The sequence below is a fragment of the Drosophila simulans genome, chromosome 3L (assembly GCF_016746395.2).
Source record: "Drosophila simulans strain w501 chromosome 3L, Prin_Dsim_3.1, whole genome shotgun sequence".
In the NCBI taxonomy this organism is placed as follows: Eukaryota; Metazoa; Arthropoda; class Insecta; order Diptera; family Drosophilidae; genus Drosophila; species Drosophila simulans.
The window spans coordinates 4506285-4524394 of NC_052522.2; the positions used below are offsets into that span (position 1 = coordinate 4506285).

The following is an 18110-nucleotide window of genomic DNA, read 5'->3' on the forward strand; positions in this document are numbered from 1 at the left end:
TTGTGGCCATGTTCGAGCAAACTTTGCTTAACTTCTGGCCCTTATAATCGAGAGCAGGCGGCGGCAAAACGGGGCAAACAAACAAGGCTTGAATGTGTTTTTGTTTGCCCGAGTGTCTCGGAAAACTTTCACTGCGCGACAGGGACAGTGACCTCATATGACAATAATTCGACGCATTTGTGTCACATCCTTCCACACACCAGTTTTCCACCCGTTTTTCCCAACAGCCGCCGGAAAAGCGCAAACGTCGACAATTGAGAGGGGAACTGAGAGGGCAAAGATAGGGACAGTTATCTCTTCGCCTGACCCCTTGCCTCGGGCCTCGACAATTGCACAGTAGACCATTGTTACAGTCGCAGGAGCATCTCGCACCACCCAACCACCACGGCCACCCATATAACCCACCCACCCACTTTCACCCACTTCGGACGTGCTGCTACACTTCCGTTAGCAGTTAAGTGCGACATATTTGCCTGGCTAATTTCGCACACAGAGCGCCGCAGGACTTTCGGTTCAAAGTCCTGGACCTGGGCCGAAATTCCTACACCGCAAAATATATCAAGATCCAAATATAAGATCATAAATCAAGCTGGGTCTTGTAATTCTAGCTTTGTGAATTCAAGAAGGTTTAAAATTAAGGCCAAAAAACAAACGTAAATGTCAGTTTTAAATCGAGCTTACAACTGGATTTAAGAAATGTAATTTATGTAAAAGCCTCACATTTTTTGAAATGCTGTACAAGTTAATTGAGCTGGAAACTCGTCGTCCATACAAAATAGTTGAAAAACTGTTCAAACTTCCACACACACATATGCATACTGTCACACAGTTAACTCACGTCTCTTTTTTTTGGCTTATGCCATGTTTGTGACATCATTCGCTTGTCTTAGTTCTCTGCAATCCTGGACAGGAAAACCCGCTCAGAAAATCCTTTGCCCCTCATCAGCAGAAAAAAATCGTTTTTATGGCTTTCGCAGCTTTGTCTTTCGATAGGCAAAAAAGGCCCGCCTTCGTTTTTATGTGTTTGTCTATAAAACCCGCGTATGGCAAAATAAAAGCCAGAGGCGGGACTCACTTAACTGCCATCCGGTTGTGGTTAAGAAGTCCTTTTCGTTGTCTTCGTCACCGCTATGAAATTCTGTTTGGAAAAACCAGAGTTTTCGCATTGGAATCGAAAGCGGTTTGGGAAGCGTCCACTGTGAAATTCTCTTTGAAACCTCAACTTTTCCATGCAGTCTTATCTAGCTTTGCCAAATGATGCCATTTCGCTTAATAGAAAATGCAAATCGAATGGAAAACTAGATTTTTTGCTGCCCTAAAACGAGTGGAAATTGTAGTGGTAGTTAAATTTGGATTTCCCTAGAAAAAGATATTGAAGAAAAAGTTTTCAATGCTTAATACGCAAACTATATTCAAATTCTTAGAAAAATTAGTTCTTCTAGACACCAAAAATCGATTCCTAAACACGGAATTTAACCTTTAATGGAAGGCAATAACACATCGGGTATTCCCAGTTCTCTCCGAGATTAGAATCTGATGGCAAATGTGTGCACGTGTAGCACATGAGCAACCGAGTAACCAAGTCCCGGGCCATTCTGGTGGACTAATAATAAAGCACCTAGTCTGGCACTCGAGTGCCCCATTTGTCTGCAAAAGGGAATATGTGGCAATACCCAAATCAATCCGGACATTAATCAACAAGCCGAGATTAATTAACTGCTCCGCCCTGCTTCAGAGTGGAGTGCTCCTTTTGTGGAGTGATGTGAATGAATGTCAAACATAATGACACTCATACGCACTGTGGTGCGACAGTTGACACCGTGTATGGTGTATCCTATGCCCCGTCACTTGCCCGCGTCCTGTACTTCAGGGAGTAGACGTTATTATATTTTTACACAAGTAAAAAAATGTCTAATTAGGGTTGTTATAAAAATGTTAGTGGATTAATGAACATTTTTCCATGGCCTTACAAAAATCTTTTTTTCTAAATATTGCCTTTATAACCATTCGTTGAAACATAACTTTATTTTCTAATAATTTCATTATATGTTTAGATTAAATAGTTCTGACGTTACGAGGTAGTAATTAGATTTAAAGAATAGAGTTTGGAATGCACTTTTTTAGAATTCACTGCAATGTTGTGTTGATTATTGCTACTACTTCTCCAAAATCTTTTTTATATACAAAAATATTACAGTTATACCTTTTGATCATTTCTAAATAGTTGTCATACTTTCATACTTTAGTTGTCATTGTCTTTTACAAAATTTTAGGACAAGCAGCGAAGATAACTTCTTACCTCCTGAGCAAGTCGATTCATTAATTAATTTGCAAGAGTTATGGATGGGATGGTATTTCAAAGCTGAAGATTGATATTTTCTCTATGTGCAGCGCCACCAGCAATAATACCCCCGCGACACCCCCCTTTTGGCGCTTAATGAAGCGTAAACGGTAATTGACAGCTCAAAAGCAAAGCTCAGGAGCTGCAGGTGACCTAAAATATTCGACAGTTCGACAGGCTTTGGCTTCGGAGGTGGGTTCATTAGAAATTCGCAGTGAAGCGTGGCAGGCGGTGTCAGGATGTGTTTTTCTGGCCAGGATGATGGTGTGGCACTGGCACCGGACCCGGTGCTCATGCTCGCACATATCATTCCATGCCAGTTAACAAACACAGAAGGTACAGAGCACTCTTGTCTGACTACAATGGATGCGAGTGGCAAAGCAGGTGGTTGTGTGTGTATGTCGAAGGTGTCATAAATTAGGTTTGTCACCTGTACACACACGAGTTCGGTTTCTCTGCCTTTTGTTTTTTGTAGGTAGGGGAATGTCCTGTTTTAGTACACTCTCTCTATCTCTCACTCTCTCTGTGTGCGTGGGGGTACTAAATGGCCAGCAGCATCGCTCCATCTCTGTTGCGCATTTCCCCAGCCAGGACTCGAAAGCTTGGGAAGAGAGGAGAAAGCTTTGTTCCTGAAGTTCAAGCCGGGACCAATGTTTCGGGGAGTGCGCAAGGTCAGTGCAAGTTGGGAAAAAGGTGAAAGTTGAATCTCTACTTCGGCTGGCTGGCGATGATGCTGCACCACCTGCAATCTGCAGCAGGGAGAGCGGCGAAAAAGCTCTTTGATCCTGGTCGCTGGCTGATAACAAAGTTGAGAGCGAGCGAGCTTTGGCTCGGCAGGGATATGTGCTGCGAGGATATAAAAGGATGCTGGCTGCTGGCGCACTTTCAGTTGGATTCCGAGCGAGGCAGCAGCAGCACTAACAACAGCAGCTCAACCAGGAGAGCCCGAACCACCGAAGGGAAATGGACACAGAGCTGGGAAAACTAGCTCAGCCTAGTGTGTGTGTGAGCCCGCAGTAGTGGCTGTGCTAGTGTGAGAGTGTGTGCGTGTGCGTTGAAGAAAAGAACAGAGCTAGTGCCAGGATGCAGGACTAGGACTAGGACAAGACTTAACGGACTAAAGACGCCACTCTGATTGACCAGGAGCAGCCAGGAACAGCCGCCGCACTGGCTTCGTTTTGCGAGCGCGGCTTGATGCCCGATTCGATGATGGACATGGAGCATCGGGACCACCAGCTGCACCGCCAACAGCAGCAGTCGCACCACCATCAGCCTCCCCGTCTGACGGCCAGCACAAGCACCTTTGCGCCACCCGCCCCGGCGGGGAGTCAGTCGGAGGAACGGGATCGCGATCGGGATAGGGAACGGGACCACCATCTGCACCACCATCAGTCCAATAATGTGGCCTCATCACCACTGCCAGTGACTGCCTCCATACAGTTGCACCAACAGCAGCCGCAGCAACAACAGCAGCAGCAACCACTGACGCAGTTGCAGCAACCACAGTTAAGGGAACGCGAGCACCACCAACAGCAGCAGCAGCAGCAGCAGATGATGCAGCAACCACAGCAGCAGCAGCAGATGCAGCAGCCGCAGCAGCAACTGCCACACAGCCATCACGCCCTAATGCAGCAATCGCAGCAGCAGCAGGCCATCCATCGAGCCGAGGCGCGAAGAGGTGAGCTGATGTTGCAGGTGGCTCTTGTAGAGAGTGTGCACTGTAGCCGCCTGGCTGAACTTGTTGCTCGGTCTCCAAAGACCCACCCAATTCGCTTTTGCATTTGCATTTGCCACATCAAAATTTGATTAGAGACGCCACAAATCACAATTCGGATTTTTGTATCAATCGTTTCCTCTTATTTTTGTGTATCTGTGCTTAATCAGGTTAGGCGTACACTGTACATACGTGTCTATCTCGTATATATAGCCCGATGAAGACATTTCACATGCATGCTAATCGCTTCATTAGGCCCTGGAAAAAGAGTTCAGTCTCTCCAGCATTTGCCATGCAAAATTCAATCAGAAATTGCTTTAACTTACGCCAGGACCTCCAGCAGCAGCAGCACCAGCAGCAACACCACAACAGCAGCAGCAACATCATCATGAACAGCAGCAACATCAAGCTGACCTATTTCCCGAGCAAAGCTTTTTGCCAGGGGCTGGCGCTCTGACGTATGCGTTGATGTGGTGCGAGGGCGGCGCGGTGGAGGGGGCGTGGGAGCGGTGGGCGGAGCGGGCTGAGCGGGCTGGGTGGGTTAAGGGGGTGGTGCGGGAGAACGGCGAGCAGCTGGACAGCCGTTGGCTGGTCATTAAAAAATTATGACCACACATTGTTCTCCGAGATTGTACATTAAGGTAAATTCAGCTCTTTTTTCTGTGTTTGTTGGGGTCAACACGAATGGAATAACAGAAACCAAACAACCCGCAGCCGAAAAGGAGGCCAAATAAGTGCTTTTTAACCAGCAGCACTCGAATAATTATCAGCTATCGTTTGTATGCAACTAAAGTGGTGACTCGATAAAATATTGAATTCGGGGCTTATTGATTAAAACTGGCAGTGAATGGAAGGTAACTAATGGAAAAAACAACTAGTTCTAAAGATAATTGACATTTGCTAATTAAATTAGCTTCTTTAAAATTATTTGAGGTAAATTCCTCATGAAACGAATGAGGTCATCTACATCAAGACTTTTCTTTTTGAATTCTTTAAATAACAGATCATTCATTTTCACCCTATCAATGGAGCAACAACTAAATGTATTATTAAAATTGTATTATACATTTAAAAAACGCAGTACTGTTGGTAACTGTGTGCAAATTCAATTAAGACCCGCTTAAAACCTGGCTTAAGGTGATGCAATTAAGGCCAGAAGTCCCCATTCACCTAATTACAATTTCAGCGCCACATTTTTTCCGGCTCTTCCTCCATCATTTTATCATTTTTACTGAAGCAATTTGGCTATAAATCTATTAGGTTTGCGGTCACCAGCCTCGGGCGTTACACATAAATCCTCAGATCCTGAAATCCTTTCATCTCGGCGCAAAACTCTCGGCTCTCCCGTGCCAGTGGCACATTCAAATCGCAATTATTCTGAAATCAATTTCAATAAAAGTTTGCTGCGGTGCGATGCGATGCGAAGAGTTTGAAGGTGGTGAGGAATTGCCCAGAATGTTTGGCAGCTTGTTGGCTTAGACCAGGCCCTAGGATTCGCCCATCAAAGTTTTCCCTTTTCCAGCGTCGCTTTTCATGTTTTGTCTGTGTGTGTGTGTGTGTGTGTGTGTCTGTGTGAGTTTGGGTGAATGTAAGTGAGTGGGTGAGAGCTCGTTAAAAACACTTTGCTGACGTCGCCGTTGCTGGGTGTTGGCATTGTGGCAACTTTTCAATGAACTGTAATTGAAACTGAAATGCAAACTGTGCCGTGCCGCTAATTGCCAGCAGCTGCAGCCAGCAAACTGGTAACTGGTTACGGGTAACTGAAAACGGAAAGCTGCAAACCAGACCAAAAACCAGAAGGCAAATAAACTGCAACAGCAGCGCGTAAACAGCATTTAAATGTGTGGCATGAATAATTTATGATTTTTCTTGCGTTCGTAGCTAGTTTTTTGAGTTTCGTAGTTCGTTGAAGCATGCTGTTTAACCCAAAAGGAAAACCCCAAAAGAAAAAAAAACTGCATGGCATGGAGCAGCTAAGTAGATCCCCGCAGGATCGCCGAGCACTCGAAAAAGACGATGAAACACAAGAACCAGCTCCCAGAAAATCTAACAAAAAACACACCAATTGGCTAGTTGCTGATCGAGCCGAAAAGCTTTCCCCCCAATTAATTTCTCTTGTTGTTCGATTTATCGTATTCTTGCAGATACACAAGCAAAACATTCACATGGATTTCTCTATTGTAAGTCGCACCAATTTGGACAATGCCCAAGAAAAAAACAGAAAAAGATCCCCACATCCTACAGCCAAAATCAAACAGAAAAACAGAAACACACACACAGCTACTTTTTAACCTGTTACAAAGCTATACTCTACTTTCTATGTGTAACTCTATCTAACTATCTAACTATAATGACTACTATCTATGAGTATTTACTGAGAAATTTCCGTTTTTTAATGTATGCACACTCCTTGTTTGCTTGTATTTCGATTTCCGTCTCCGCCTTTTCTTTTTGGTGAGCGCACCTAAGTATGCTACAGTTTTTTTCAAGCTCCCCACGGGAACAACATTTTGACTTTTACGACGCGACGAGGGCCCCATCGAAATTATGGCGCGTCTCAAGTATCAATAAGCCAAATGGGCGACTTGTTGCCCCCCAAAAAAAATCCCTCCCAAAAACTTCAATTTTTGACTAAACTTTAAGTAATACGAGTACTGCGTAATGAAGAATACCCTTTTTTTCTGCTCACCATTTTTTATTGCGACATTCTGTCTGCGATTTTTGTATGCGCCATGCGGAGGTCTTTCGTTTAAGGATTTTTTCTTATTTTCTTCAGATGCTCAGCGCATTATTCATGTAACAGTCTTGGCTCTTTTCTCAGCAGAGCAGAGCAGAGCCCAAAGGAAAGCGAGGAAAATACAAAACGAATTTATAGCTTAAGCCTTAATTTGCAGCATTTGCTTTGAGCACTTGATTCCATCCTGCCACGTTACATGTATTTATAAGAAAATTTTCTCGTTTTCTCGCCACGTTCTCTCGCAGCGGACGAGGAAATCAGCGATAAGGCATCAACATGCGGAAAATTGCTAATATTTCTCTCCGTGGCTCTTGTGATAATGACGCTACCCTTCAGTCTCTTCGTTTGCTTTAAGGTAAGCTTTTGTTTGAAATACATAGTTTTTGATTGTTCTTTTAATTAAAAACTTGATGAAAAATGTATAGAAAGTAAGCTTTTACAAACTGATAGCCTACATTTTCATAAACCTAAAGGAATTTCCGTAAACATAAGCTAATAAATTATATATTTATTAAACAATTTTAAATTTCATCATACATCAAATTAGCAGAACTATAGGTATATGTAAGTCTGTATGGCAACCATGACCCAGTTTTTTAATAATAAGTAATAAGCGCATTATGGAGATTAAGTCTTTAAAAATGTTAAGCTCCTTGTGGATAAGCATATTTTTTTCAGATATAAACACAAAGTGAATAAAAGCTGATTAGATGTAAATTTTTTAAACTTTATAAACAGCAGGATTAACAGTCACTTCTCTAAGCCGTTAATACCACATGTCTGGATGCTTTTATACTAAAAGTTAGTTTTTATGTTTAACAGGGTAGTTAAGGCTTGTACCCCTAGCATTTCCTCAAGTTTCAATTTCGTTTCATGAACATTTCACTCACCTGCCACATTTTGCAGGTGGTGCAGGAGTACGAGCGCGCGGTTATCTTCCGTTTGGGTCGTCTTATGCAGGGCGGTGCCAAGGGCCCAGGTGAGTACTCAGAACTGCAGCTTTACAGGTGCAAACAGGGGTGGGCTGCAGGAGAGCGGCGGGGTAACGATTCTATGCAAATTTTAGTGCCGCTCGCCTGCGACATGAATTTGTGTTAATTGCTGCACTTGCTCCAAATTAGCGACTCTGGGGCGGCTCTCAGTCCGTGTGCTCTGCTTTTGTGCTCCCATTCCGAGGGAGGAAGAGATTAGCCAAATCGAGGCGAACTTCTGCCACAGTCATGACACTAGTTTGCATAATTTTTGTGAAGAAGTTCCTAGACCAAGGGAAGCACTACAAACAAAGTTGTAAATTCAACAATATTTACTTTCACAATATATTATATATAGAATAAGCTAAAATGTCTTTTAGAAAGATATTTTTTATAAATTATTGTGGCGCTCTAAGTTTTATATCCCTGTTAGCCAGTGTAGTCCGTAACTCTTAGCGAGCGTTTAAAGCATTTCAACCGTAATTGCAGGTATCTTCTTCATCCTGCCCTGCATTGACTCCTATGCCCGTGTGGACTTGCGTACTCGCACATACGATGTGCCACCGCAGGAGGTAAGTTCCGGTGGCAGTTCCGGTTCCGGTTGATACCGAAAAAAGCTGTTGCAACCTGCAGTGGCAGTCACAAACATATGCTGCCTTCTTCGATGTTGTTGTTGTTGTTTTATTAACCAGAAGTGGAAATCTTTTTAGTTTATGTACTTCAAAAAGTCCCCTCCAACCCACAAACACACACGCTAACACAAGACATTTTAAAACGATGCCAAGTAAAGCAGAAACCAATTAAACTTTTAGCTTTCGCCACAAGTTATTCCAGCCGACACGTTTGTTAACAAGAGATGTTTATACATATACTCTCATATATGTATTTTTCGGTTGCATTTTCTTGTTTTGTGTTCTGACCAAAAATAAAGGATAAGAAATATACACGGACACACCATCACACAGATAAAAAGATACAGATTTTGGGCCCTGTTGGCGGAATCCGCAAGAGAAGCTTGGCTGAACACAGCCGGAATCTGAGTTGTTTTGTGGATTCTGCTGACAGGACACCCACACACATGGGTACCAAAAGCCACACAAACACCCAGACACACATACATGTAGACACAAGGATACAGGACGCGCAACTGGAGCGTGAATTACGCATACGCAACGTTGTCTTCTCGTTTCTTTGACTTTTTTCCCCCTCGTTCTTGTTGTCGTCGCATGTCACGGTGTTTACTTTTAGTTTCTACTTTCTTCTTCGTTCGTTTCGTTTTTTTTCGGTTTTGATTTTCTTCCCAATGCAGCCTCTCTATCTGTGTGTCTTCCTGCTCTCCCTCTATATACATTCTATATTCATATATTTATATCTATGTCTATGGCTATCTATATCTATTAACGTATCTATCTCCACTTTCCAACCAGCTAAGAACCCCTCTTTCTAACCACTATTATACAAAAACAGCATCATCAAGAGCAAAGTGAAAGAAAACCATTTTTGTTGACCACATTTATAGTTTACTTAATTGTTTTTCCCTACCATTTCGAGTGGCTGCAGTCCATTTTGTTTTATAAAACGAGAAAAAGAAAATTGTGGTTCTAACACCCACAAACGCACACACACACACATTGCTCTCTCTACTCTCGTTGTTGTTGTTGTTGGTAGTCTTGTTGTATCCTATATATATATATATATTTTAAATACTTTGTATGGTACTTGTTGTCGTATTGAAGTTGAACAATGTTGCAGAATTTTTATTATTATTGCCATTGGTGTGCACTCAACCCACACCCACAACTCACACATATACAGAGGTAGGACTCACCTTGCCCTCACTCACACACACATAGTGCTACACAGGAGTCTCATCCAGATACGCGCTCCATTTATTTTTGGGAATTTTTCATCCTTTAGTTCGCTTACTTGATCTTTTATCGCAATCAAGCCAAAGCCAACCCAGAAAACCCCCCTACCCATTTCTCATTTTTACCTGTGCATATTTCATTGTTCACTTGGCAGACTTAAATGAAATATGGAGCGGTGAAAAAAGCGAGGCTAAAGTGAATTTTAAGATAGAAGTAATGGTAACTGGTTCGATTTCAATCCGCTGGCTTTTTTAACATCTTGCTGACGTCACGTGAAGCAAACTCACTCACACTCACATACAGAATCTCACACACCAAAGTCAAAAATACCCCATTTTTATTAGTTTTTTCGTTTTTTGCATATCCGCCAGCATTCTCATGTTCCATTTGAGTTTGTTCGGTTTTTTGTGTAAATCGCATGAAGGCCACTGCAGCAAGGATGAACAAAAAATAACAAGAAAAAATGAAAAAATGAAAAAATCCCCCAAAGCCATCTCGATGACGATGTTATTATTCACAAACACCAAAAGACACATACAAGCCCAGATTTACAAACACATTCACCCGAAAATCTCCCTTTTAAGTGCATACGAAATGCGATTTTTGCGAATCATTTCGTTTCACTTTCATTTTGGATTTCTTTTCATTTTGAATCGTATCGTAATCGTTATCGTAATCGTATTTAGTTTTTGATGTCTTTTGAACATTAACTTCAAGTTATTACAATTTGCATAGTTAAAGCTCTGATTGTCTCCTGCAATTAGGAATGAAAAACCCAACAAAAATTTGAAAACAAAGAAAATAAATATAAAAAATAGTTCAAAGCAAAAGTGCCAGAATGCATATCAACTGAAAATTCTACCTCTCTCTATCTATCTGTCTCGCTCTCTGTGTTCAGCCGAGCACCACATATGCATATGCAAAACGAATTGGTGGGCGGGGGCGGGGCAAAACCACAAAAGAACTGTACGCATTACGCATTGGCTCTCTCTCTCACACGCAAACATAACCCCTCTATCTCTATCTCTCTCCACCACTACCTCTCTATCCCTCTCTGTGTGTCACTCACTGTCTGTCTCTATCTCTGTCTGTCCAAAAAGAAAACTTGATGAAGAAATGAATGTCAAATGTTTGTTCACTGAACACAGGGTGCAGCACTCACACAAACTCGAGTCCCAGGACACGCACACAAAGACAGCAACACCGGAACACAGAAAAAAAGCAACAGAAATTGTAGGTCTTGCGTAGCTTAAAATGCAAGTGGAACCCCATTAAAAACCCAACAAAAACATTCTCAATTGCACTTCCTCCCACCAAAAAAATTATAATCTGTCTATCTATACCTCTCTCTGTCTACTACATCTGTCTTGCTCACTCTCCTGCTAAGCAGTCACAAACCGATCTCTCACTGTCTCTCTATCTCTGTCTAAACTATCTATATGTCTCTGCCTCTATCTGACTGTCTATCTTACCTAAGCTCTATATATTAACTATATAACTACCTCTCTCTGTCTCTATATATCTACATATATATTGATTTTGTTTTATGAGCTACGTAAGTTTTGTTTAGCAAACCTTATATAAGAACCGAAACCAAAAACTACTTACAACTACCAAAGAAAACCCCCAAAACAAATCACACGAAAAGAAATTTACTATCGAAATGCACTTACTTGATAAACCCCCACTCTCCCCTGTTCGGTTAAGCGTTCGAATAATTTTTGAGAGCATGCTAAATATATATTTTCATAAATGTCTATTCTAAAAAGCTTTCTAACTGTCTTAAACGAAAAAGAAACCAAACAAACCATACCAAAAACCAGATACCACAGATTGTTTATAAATGTTGGTACAGACTGGAAAACAAAAGTATAAAATCAAAATATAAGTAAACCACACGGAATATAACACTCACACAAAGCACACACAGACATCTAACATTCGTCATTTAGATCACACGCTCACAAACACACACGAACAGCTTTTAGTTTTAACCAACATAGTCACCACCACCACCACCCCCCCAAAAGAATAAAATAACCAACCAGCCCCGTCCAAAAAGAACAACAACAAAATATGTATTGTACAACTAACTAATTAAATCGTTACAATTTGATTTGTTTGAGCACAAGCGAAAGGACGCACCCCTCCCAATATAAAATGCAAGAACACATTGTATATATGCGATATATATATGCGCACAGCGAATATACATATATACATATAATGTCGAGTTCATCTATGTGTGTTTTGCGTGGTTTAAGCTGTTAAAAAGTGGTAACTCAACTCCTGCACGCATGCAGGCCAAAAAGCCAAAAGCCAGAGCATTAGACCAAAAAAAAAACAAAAGCTAAATGCGCCGCCCGCCCGCCAAAACGCGCTAGATTCGCAGCAGTTATAGTGATGATATAGTAGTTAAATATAGTATATGGACATTAAGCTAGAGCAAGTCCCAGCATCACAGCATCAGCATCAGTAGTTGCCCCATAGAATAGGAAATAGATTACTATAGATACTATACAATACCTAGTTCAAAAGCTCATAGCTTAAAGAAGAGAACTATACTTTCAACTAAAACTCACTGTGACCTCTTTAAACTGTCGCTCTATCTATCACTCTAACTTTTTAGTCGCTAGCAAGTGAAGGACATTTTCAGTTGAGTCCCATTAAAGTTAAATTTCAATGCTGACACAAATTCGCAGCATAAACTGTGCAAATTGTAATAAGTAACCAAATTGTGTTTAATTGATAACTCATTAGTTTAGGCGTTACAGTGTATAAACTATTGTTTGGAATTTTCATTTCATTCACTTCCGATTACCCTTCTCTACCTATCTGTATCTCTGCTCTTGTTTCCATGGTTTCATCATTGATTCCTGAACGTTTGCTCATTCAATTCTATTCCGTAAAATGCAATGAACGAGCGACTTATATCCCACCCACTCAGCACCACTCCACTCCGCCTAAAACACAAAACCAACCACCAACAGCCAACCACCCACCACCCACCGCCCAATCGCCACCCCCTAACTAAGCCAACCAACTATTGTTCGAAATAATAAGCCATTGTTCGAGCCAAATTGATTTAGAGCTTTGTTCATGGACAGCAGGCAGCAGGCTTTGGATGTTCGAACGGCATTCATAATGAAGTGAATGGTGCATGATTATGAGAAGGTATGCAGTGCGAAAGCCCTGATATTTTTCAATAGAATGCACACAAAGCCCAATTGAATTTGTAGATTATTTGTTTAAGCCTGCGCTTGGTAGTAATCAAAGCCACCTAACTGAAGGATGTGAATCTCTGACATGCTTGCAAGCAAATGTGCAAGCTGAAAGTTAATCATACGCACTGTTGCCCTAGATTCAAATCAAATTTAATATCTCAGATGGAATGGCATGAAAACAAATGAAATTAGGTGAACAAAATAAGATGCTGTGCTAAGAGGATAACAGAATTAATATCATAAAACAAAGCTTTATGACTGAAATATAACGTATACGCACCGTATAGACATTCATAAAACTCCTTTATTACCTCTCTTTAAAGTTTGCAAACAATAGCTCAAAATTTTCAAGTGAGAACCATAGCAAACAGAATAAGTCTTGGCAAATTCAAATGCATAACTGGATTTGCAGAAATATTTCCGACCTTGTCTTTTAGCTTTTCCTCCAGCTGCTGCTGCTCACATTTCAGTTGATTCACATGCAAAGTGCTAGAGATTTTCCTAGCCCAAAAGTTCACCGCCCAAAGTCTGGGCATGGAAAAGCCTCGAAACTGGCCGAGTGGAAACGATGACACTAAACAACATTGACACCACAGCCTCAGCTTTGTGGAGAGGCCGTAAAAAGCGGTCTAGACTACGCCGAACAATGTTTGGGCAGGTCATAAAACGTAAAGCGCTCCGTCGTTGAGGGAGCAACTTTTTACCACTGGTATATATGGACTTGTGTGTGCCAGCGGCGGCAGATAGTTGGGCATAAGTTTAGCCAACTCTGAGAGGAAAGGAACTATAAAAATAAAATTTCGAGAATTCGATTTGGGCATCATGAACCGAGGCTGACACCATTGGGGCAGGGCCAGTAAACTTGCGGTCATGATGGAATAATCCAAGCACGGGCAACCGGAAACTTGTACATAAACCGCCCACGACCCCCCACCACATCTCTCTGTTCCCAAAAGAAACCCTTGCAACACTATCTTTCTCCCAATAGAATGTAAGACCTTTTCTACAAACGATTTAATGCTATTGGTTCTTCAGTTTGATTAGCTCTTCAGTTTCGTACTTCAGTTTCAGCTTATCGTTTGTGCCGTTTACACGTGTACTTTTATAATTTGTTTAACTTCCATACTATTTGTACATTAACTTATACACTGTAACCCAAAAGCTCTTGGGTTTGCTTCACGTATCGTCATTGCGCAGATGATCGAATCCCACTCGAGCACATAAAACTTGTGCCGGCAAATTGCTAGGATAAAGTTCGCTGAATGCGAAACAATGCGAAAAGACTTTGGGACTTTTGGGATGCACAGATACACGGATACACATTCAAATGCAAAATGCAAATGCAAATCCAAATGCACAGACTCAGATGCAATAATCAAAATGAAAAGATGAAAAAAGCACTGCCTTTGTGTGTGTGCTTTGTGAGTTTGTGTGTCTTTCGCCATTGTCGGTCCTTCCGTCGGTCTGTGGCAAAAGTTTGCACTCCCTGCACTTAGTTCTATTAGAGAAAAGCGACCCGGCCAAAAGAAGCCAGCGACGTTCAAGTCAAGTGCATTCGCATTATACCACTCTCCTTGTCGGCCATAAAGTGCACAGCACAACTGGCCAACCACTGATACAGATACAAAATGCTTAGCTTATCACCAAAGTACCACCCACATGTGTATATATACTCGTATACGAATGGTATCTGTATATACGCACATCTCTTTACTTCTGTGAATGTGTTTGTTGGCAACAATAACAAGCGAATAATAAAAATAACTAACAGACCAACTACAACAATAGCAGGAACAATAGAGAAAGCAAAAAGCAAATGTCCCCAAACCAAAAAAAAAATACCCACTGCATCTTGTAGGTTCTCACAAAGGATAGCGTTACGGTTTCGGTGGATGCAGTGGTTTACTATCGGGTATCAAATGCTACCGTCTCTATCGCGAACGTGGAGAATGCTCACCATTCGACCAGGCTACTGGCACAGACTACTCTACGAAACACAATGGGAACTCGGCATTTGCATGAGATACTCAGCGAGCGTATGACGATTTCCGGCACAATGCAGGTGAGTTCAGAACAGTTGACAGTTGCCAGTTGGCCCGGCCCGCCAACAAGCTCTCTCCCTCTCCAAAGAATCTAGCGACTTCGTCGAGCTGCTTCCTCTAATTTACTTAGTTTACCGGCACAATGAAATACACATAGGAAAAAAGCCATCCAATGATACTAACTTTCATTAAGACTTTTTTAACAAATATATTGCTTCATACCGAAGATATTAAAAATTGGATGCTGTTTGCAACTGTACAAAATTGTATCAAGATTTGCTTTTCCACGTTGGGCGCCACTTGTACAACCATATATGTTCTACGTTGGGCGCCACTAACGAGAGCATCGTCATAAAGCACTCGATCCAGTTTATTATGTGAAAAAGACCAGAGAAGTCTTAAATGTTAATCTCCTGTCCTATCTTAATGTAAATCCAAATATTTTTTTGCGTGCACAAAGGAAACGAGAAAATCCACGCAGAATAAATGCAGCTACTTGCCAGTCCCTTCTGCTGACAGATGACATTTAAGCTTCTGCTCCTAATTATGCAGCATAAACCTTAAAGTTTTGCGGTGAAACTCCGCTGGCGAAATATTAATTGCGAAATTTAACAGCTGCCAAAGGCGATATGTCTGTCTGCCCTCCGTGCCTGGCATGAAAATAATCTCGGAGCCAAAGCGTTTTTTCATCGCAATGTACAAATTGAAAAGGCATCGGGGAGGCGATGGTGGTAAAGTTACGAGCCGCATATCTTAGCAGCTGCCAACTTAACCCAAATTCTATGGCAAGCCTGGCAACGGGTCGTTTTATTTATTTATTTTCCATGCCATATGAAAAATAGTTCAAAATCAGGCGAAAATCTCGAGCATCACCATCAGCGGCAGCCGCTGGTGCACGTCGATGTGCGAACATGTGCAAAATGCCAAGTTGCCATGGCTGTGCGGCTCCATGGCTCCTTTCACTCCCCTCGACGATGCCAAGTGCTGCATTTTTAGTTTTTCATTTCAAGGATGCTGTACGACCCACAAACAATGTGCGGAAAAATGCACTAGGCCAGCGGAGAGGGTGAAAGAAATAAAAGCAAAACCGAAACAAAACTGTTAACGACCTGAAAAACGCGTGTAAACAAAAACTAATGTATTTTTACTGCTATTTCTCACACGACTCATCCGCCTCGAAACCAACAAAACCGTCTAACCCAACTCACCAACCAACGACTGCACCCACCTCAACTACCTGGCCTGCTCCAATCATAAACAGGTTCAACTCGACGAAGCCACCGATGCCTGGGGCATCAAAGTTGAACGTGTGGAAATGTAAGTAGCACAGCTTTTTTACCCCCCACACACACACACACACAACCCTTGCAGTGGCAACCTGGAAAAGTTTCTATGTCAAGCTATAAAAGTAATGTTATAAACGTTTCACCTCGCCAAGTCGAAGTTGATGTGCTCCAAAGGATATTGTGAGCTTTGCTTTCTAGTGCTACTTTCGGGGTGATTTCTCTAAAGGGAATGGATTAGTTTCAATGCTTGCGAATTTGATTCCTTACTTTGGGTCACTTGTGAAGAGGAAAACGAGGAAATTGAGAGTTATTAAAGCTATATTAGAGGTGGCTAATTTTTAGATCAAGATCTTTAAAGTTTTCAAATAGGTCTGCTAGAATTTATTGTGCTAAAAATCAATTCGTTAAATTTATTTTAATAACTATTCCGTATTTATTAAGCTATATTATATTTATATGAAATTTAACTGATAAATATAGACAACCCCTATAATAACGTTATGAAACTCTAGAACGCCCCCTCATTTCTGCTGACTAGTCTCCCGAGTCTGCCGTAATCCCCAGCTTATATAACATTTAAATTGGCTAGTTTGAGTCCCGCAAACATTATCGTAGTCCCTGCAAGGCCACAGCACTCGAGTTTGTTGGTTATTTGTTTTATTTGTTATACCATTTTTCCGGGCATTTATCACAATAACGCTGCCTGACGGGCGGAGCTGGCTGCTGCCCTTTGTCTGCTGTCACCGAGGCCCTGTTGTTATAATTTATTATTTGCCACTCGCGGGTGAGGACGGGTAGGGGGCACGTGGCTACTTTGTCAGCTTCACTTTTTCGCAGTGCCAAGTGTTTTGACGTTGGCATGTCAAATGCTCGTACAGGGCCAACACAATATGGCGGAGTGGAAGAGCCTGCTGCTGCTGCTGCTGTTGGTGTGTTGGCCATGCTGAAACAGCTGCAACAACTTGACGCCCTGTCGCTTGTTGTTGGTCGTATTATTGTTGCTGTAGCTGTGGCTATGTTGCGGCTGCTACCTTTTTTGCCCTCCCCTTCCGCAAAAAAACAGACTCCCACTTCTTCATCAGGCAAAAGTTGGCCGATTTGCGATGAAAACGGTTTTATTTTATGGCAGTTGTTGAATATTTCATTATTGCACCTCACTTCTTCTTCGCCGGCTGCGTTATGATATTGATCAGATGGTTTATAACTTCCTCAAATGGCCAATAAAATGATGCGAGAAATTGTGGTGTTTATAAGTTATATAACTCGATTTAAATTCAAGACAAATAGAGCGATATAAATATTATTTGATAAATTTAACATCACGGCTCGCTGGTCGTAAAAAATGTTTTCCAAGACCACATTTGAATTAAAGATGCGCCATTGAGCTGAGTGCCATTAGCATACAGCTCTGCACATTTCAGTTGATAGCTTTAAATTTAAAAGCGCTGAGGACAAACGCTCGACAAGATACATTTTACCAGTCTGAATGGGAAGTTCAAGCTCCGTCGTGCGCACTTGTGCACTGAAAAATTAAATCCTGGAGTTTCATATATGATCTCGTTTGGTCTTAAAAATGAATTTAGAATGGATAGTCTGAATATGGGGAAAAAGAGGTTAGGGAGTAAATTTTTCTGAGTGCAGATGCTTTGCGGGTAAAAAATAGCACTAGCTTTGAGTTAGGAGTATTTCCGAATCTGCAAGTCACGCCGGCTAATCTCATTTTATCCAACGACCGAGCAGCAAGGACGTGCGTCTGCCGGTGCAACTGCAACGTGCCATGGCCGCGGAGGCAGAAGCCGCCCGGGAAGCCCGCGCCAAAGTCATCGCCGCCGAAGGAGAACAGAAGGCGTCGAGGGCTCTTCGCGAGGCGTCCGAGGTGATTGGCGATTCGCCGGCTGCCCTCCAACTGCGCTACCTTCAGGTGAGT

At 42.0% G+C, this 18110-nt stretch overlaps 1 protein-coding gene across 9 annotated transcripts in view; it reads left to right on the forward strand.

The window, feature by feature from the left end:
* Positions 1-18110, forward strand: part of LOC6736800 (band 7 protein CG42540) — a 34825-nt gene that overhangs the window by 14382 nt on the left and 2333 nt on the right. For 4 of the 9 annotated variants that reach the window (XM_016170872.3, XM_016170879.3, XM_016170871.3 and 1 more), the window contains 6 exons: positions 7038-7147; positions 7699-7771; positions 8253-8335; positions 14714-14917; positions 16159-16214; positions 17924-18104. In XM_016170872.3, coding sequence (XP_016030449.1) covers positions 7038-7147; positions 7699-7771; positions 8253-8335; positions 14714-14917; positions 16159-16214; positions 17924-18104 — 707 coding nt within the window. Of the gene's footprint in view, positions 1-3016; positions 4020-6199; positions 6236-7037; positions 7148-7698; positions 7772-8252; positions 8336-14713; positions 14918-16158; positions 16215-17923; positions 18105-18110 lie in introns of those variants that run through there. The other 5 variants (XM_016170875.3, XM_016170874.3, XM_016170877.3 and 2 more) reach the window with 3 other exon arrangements.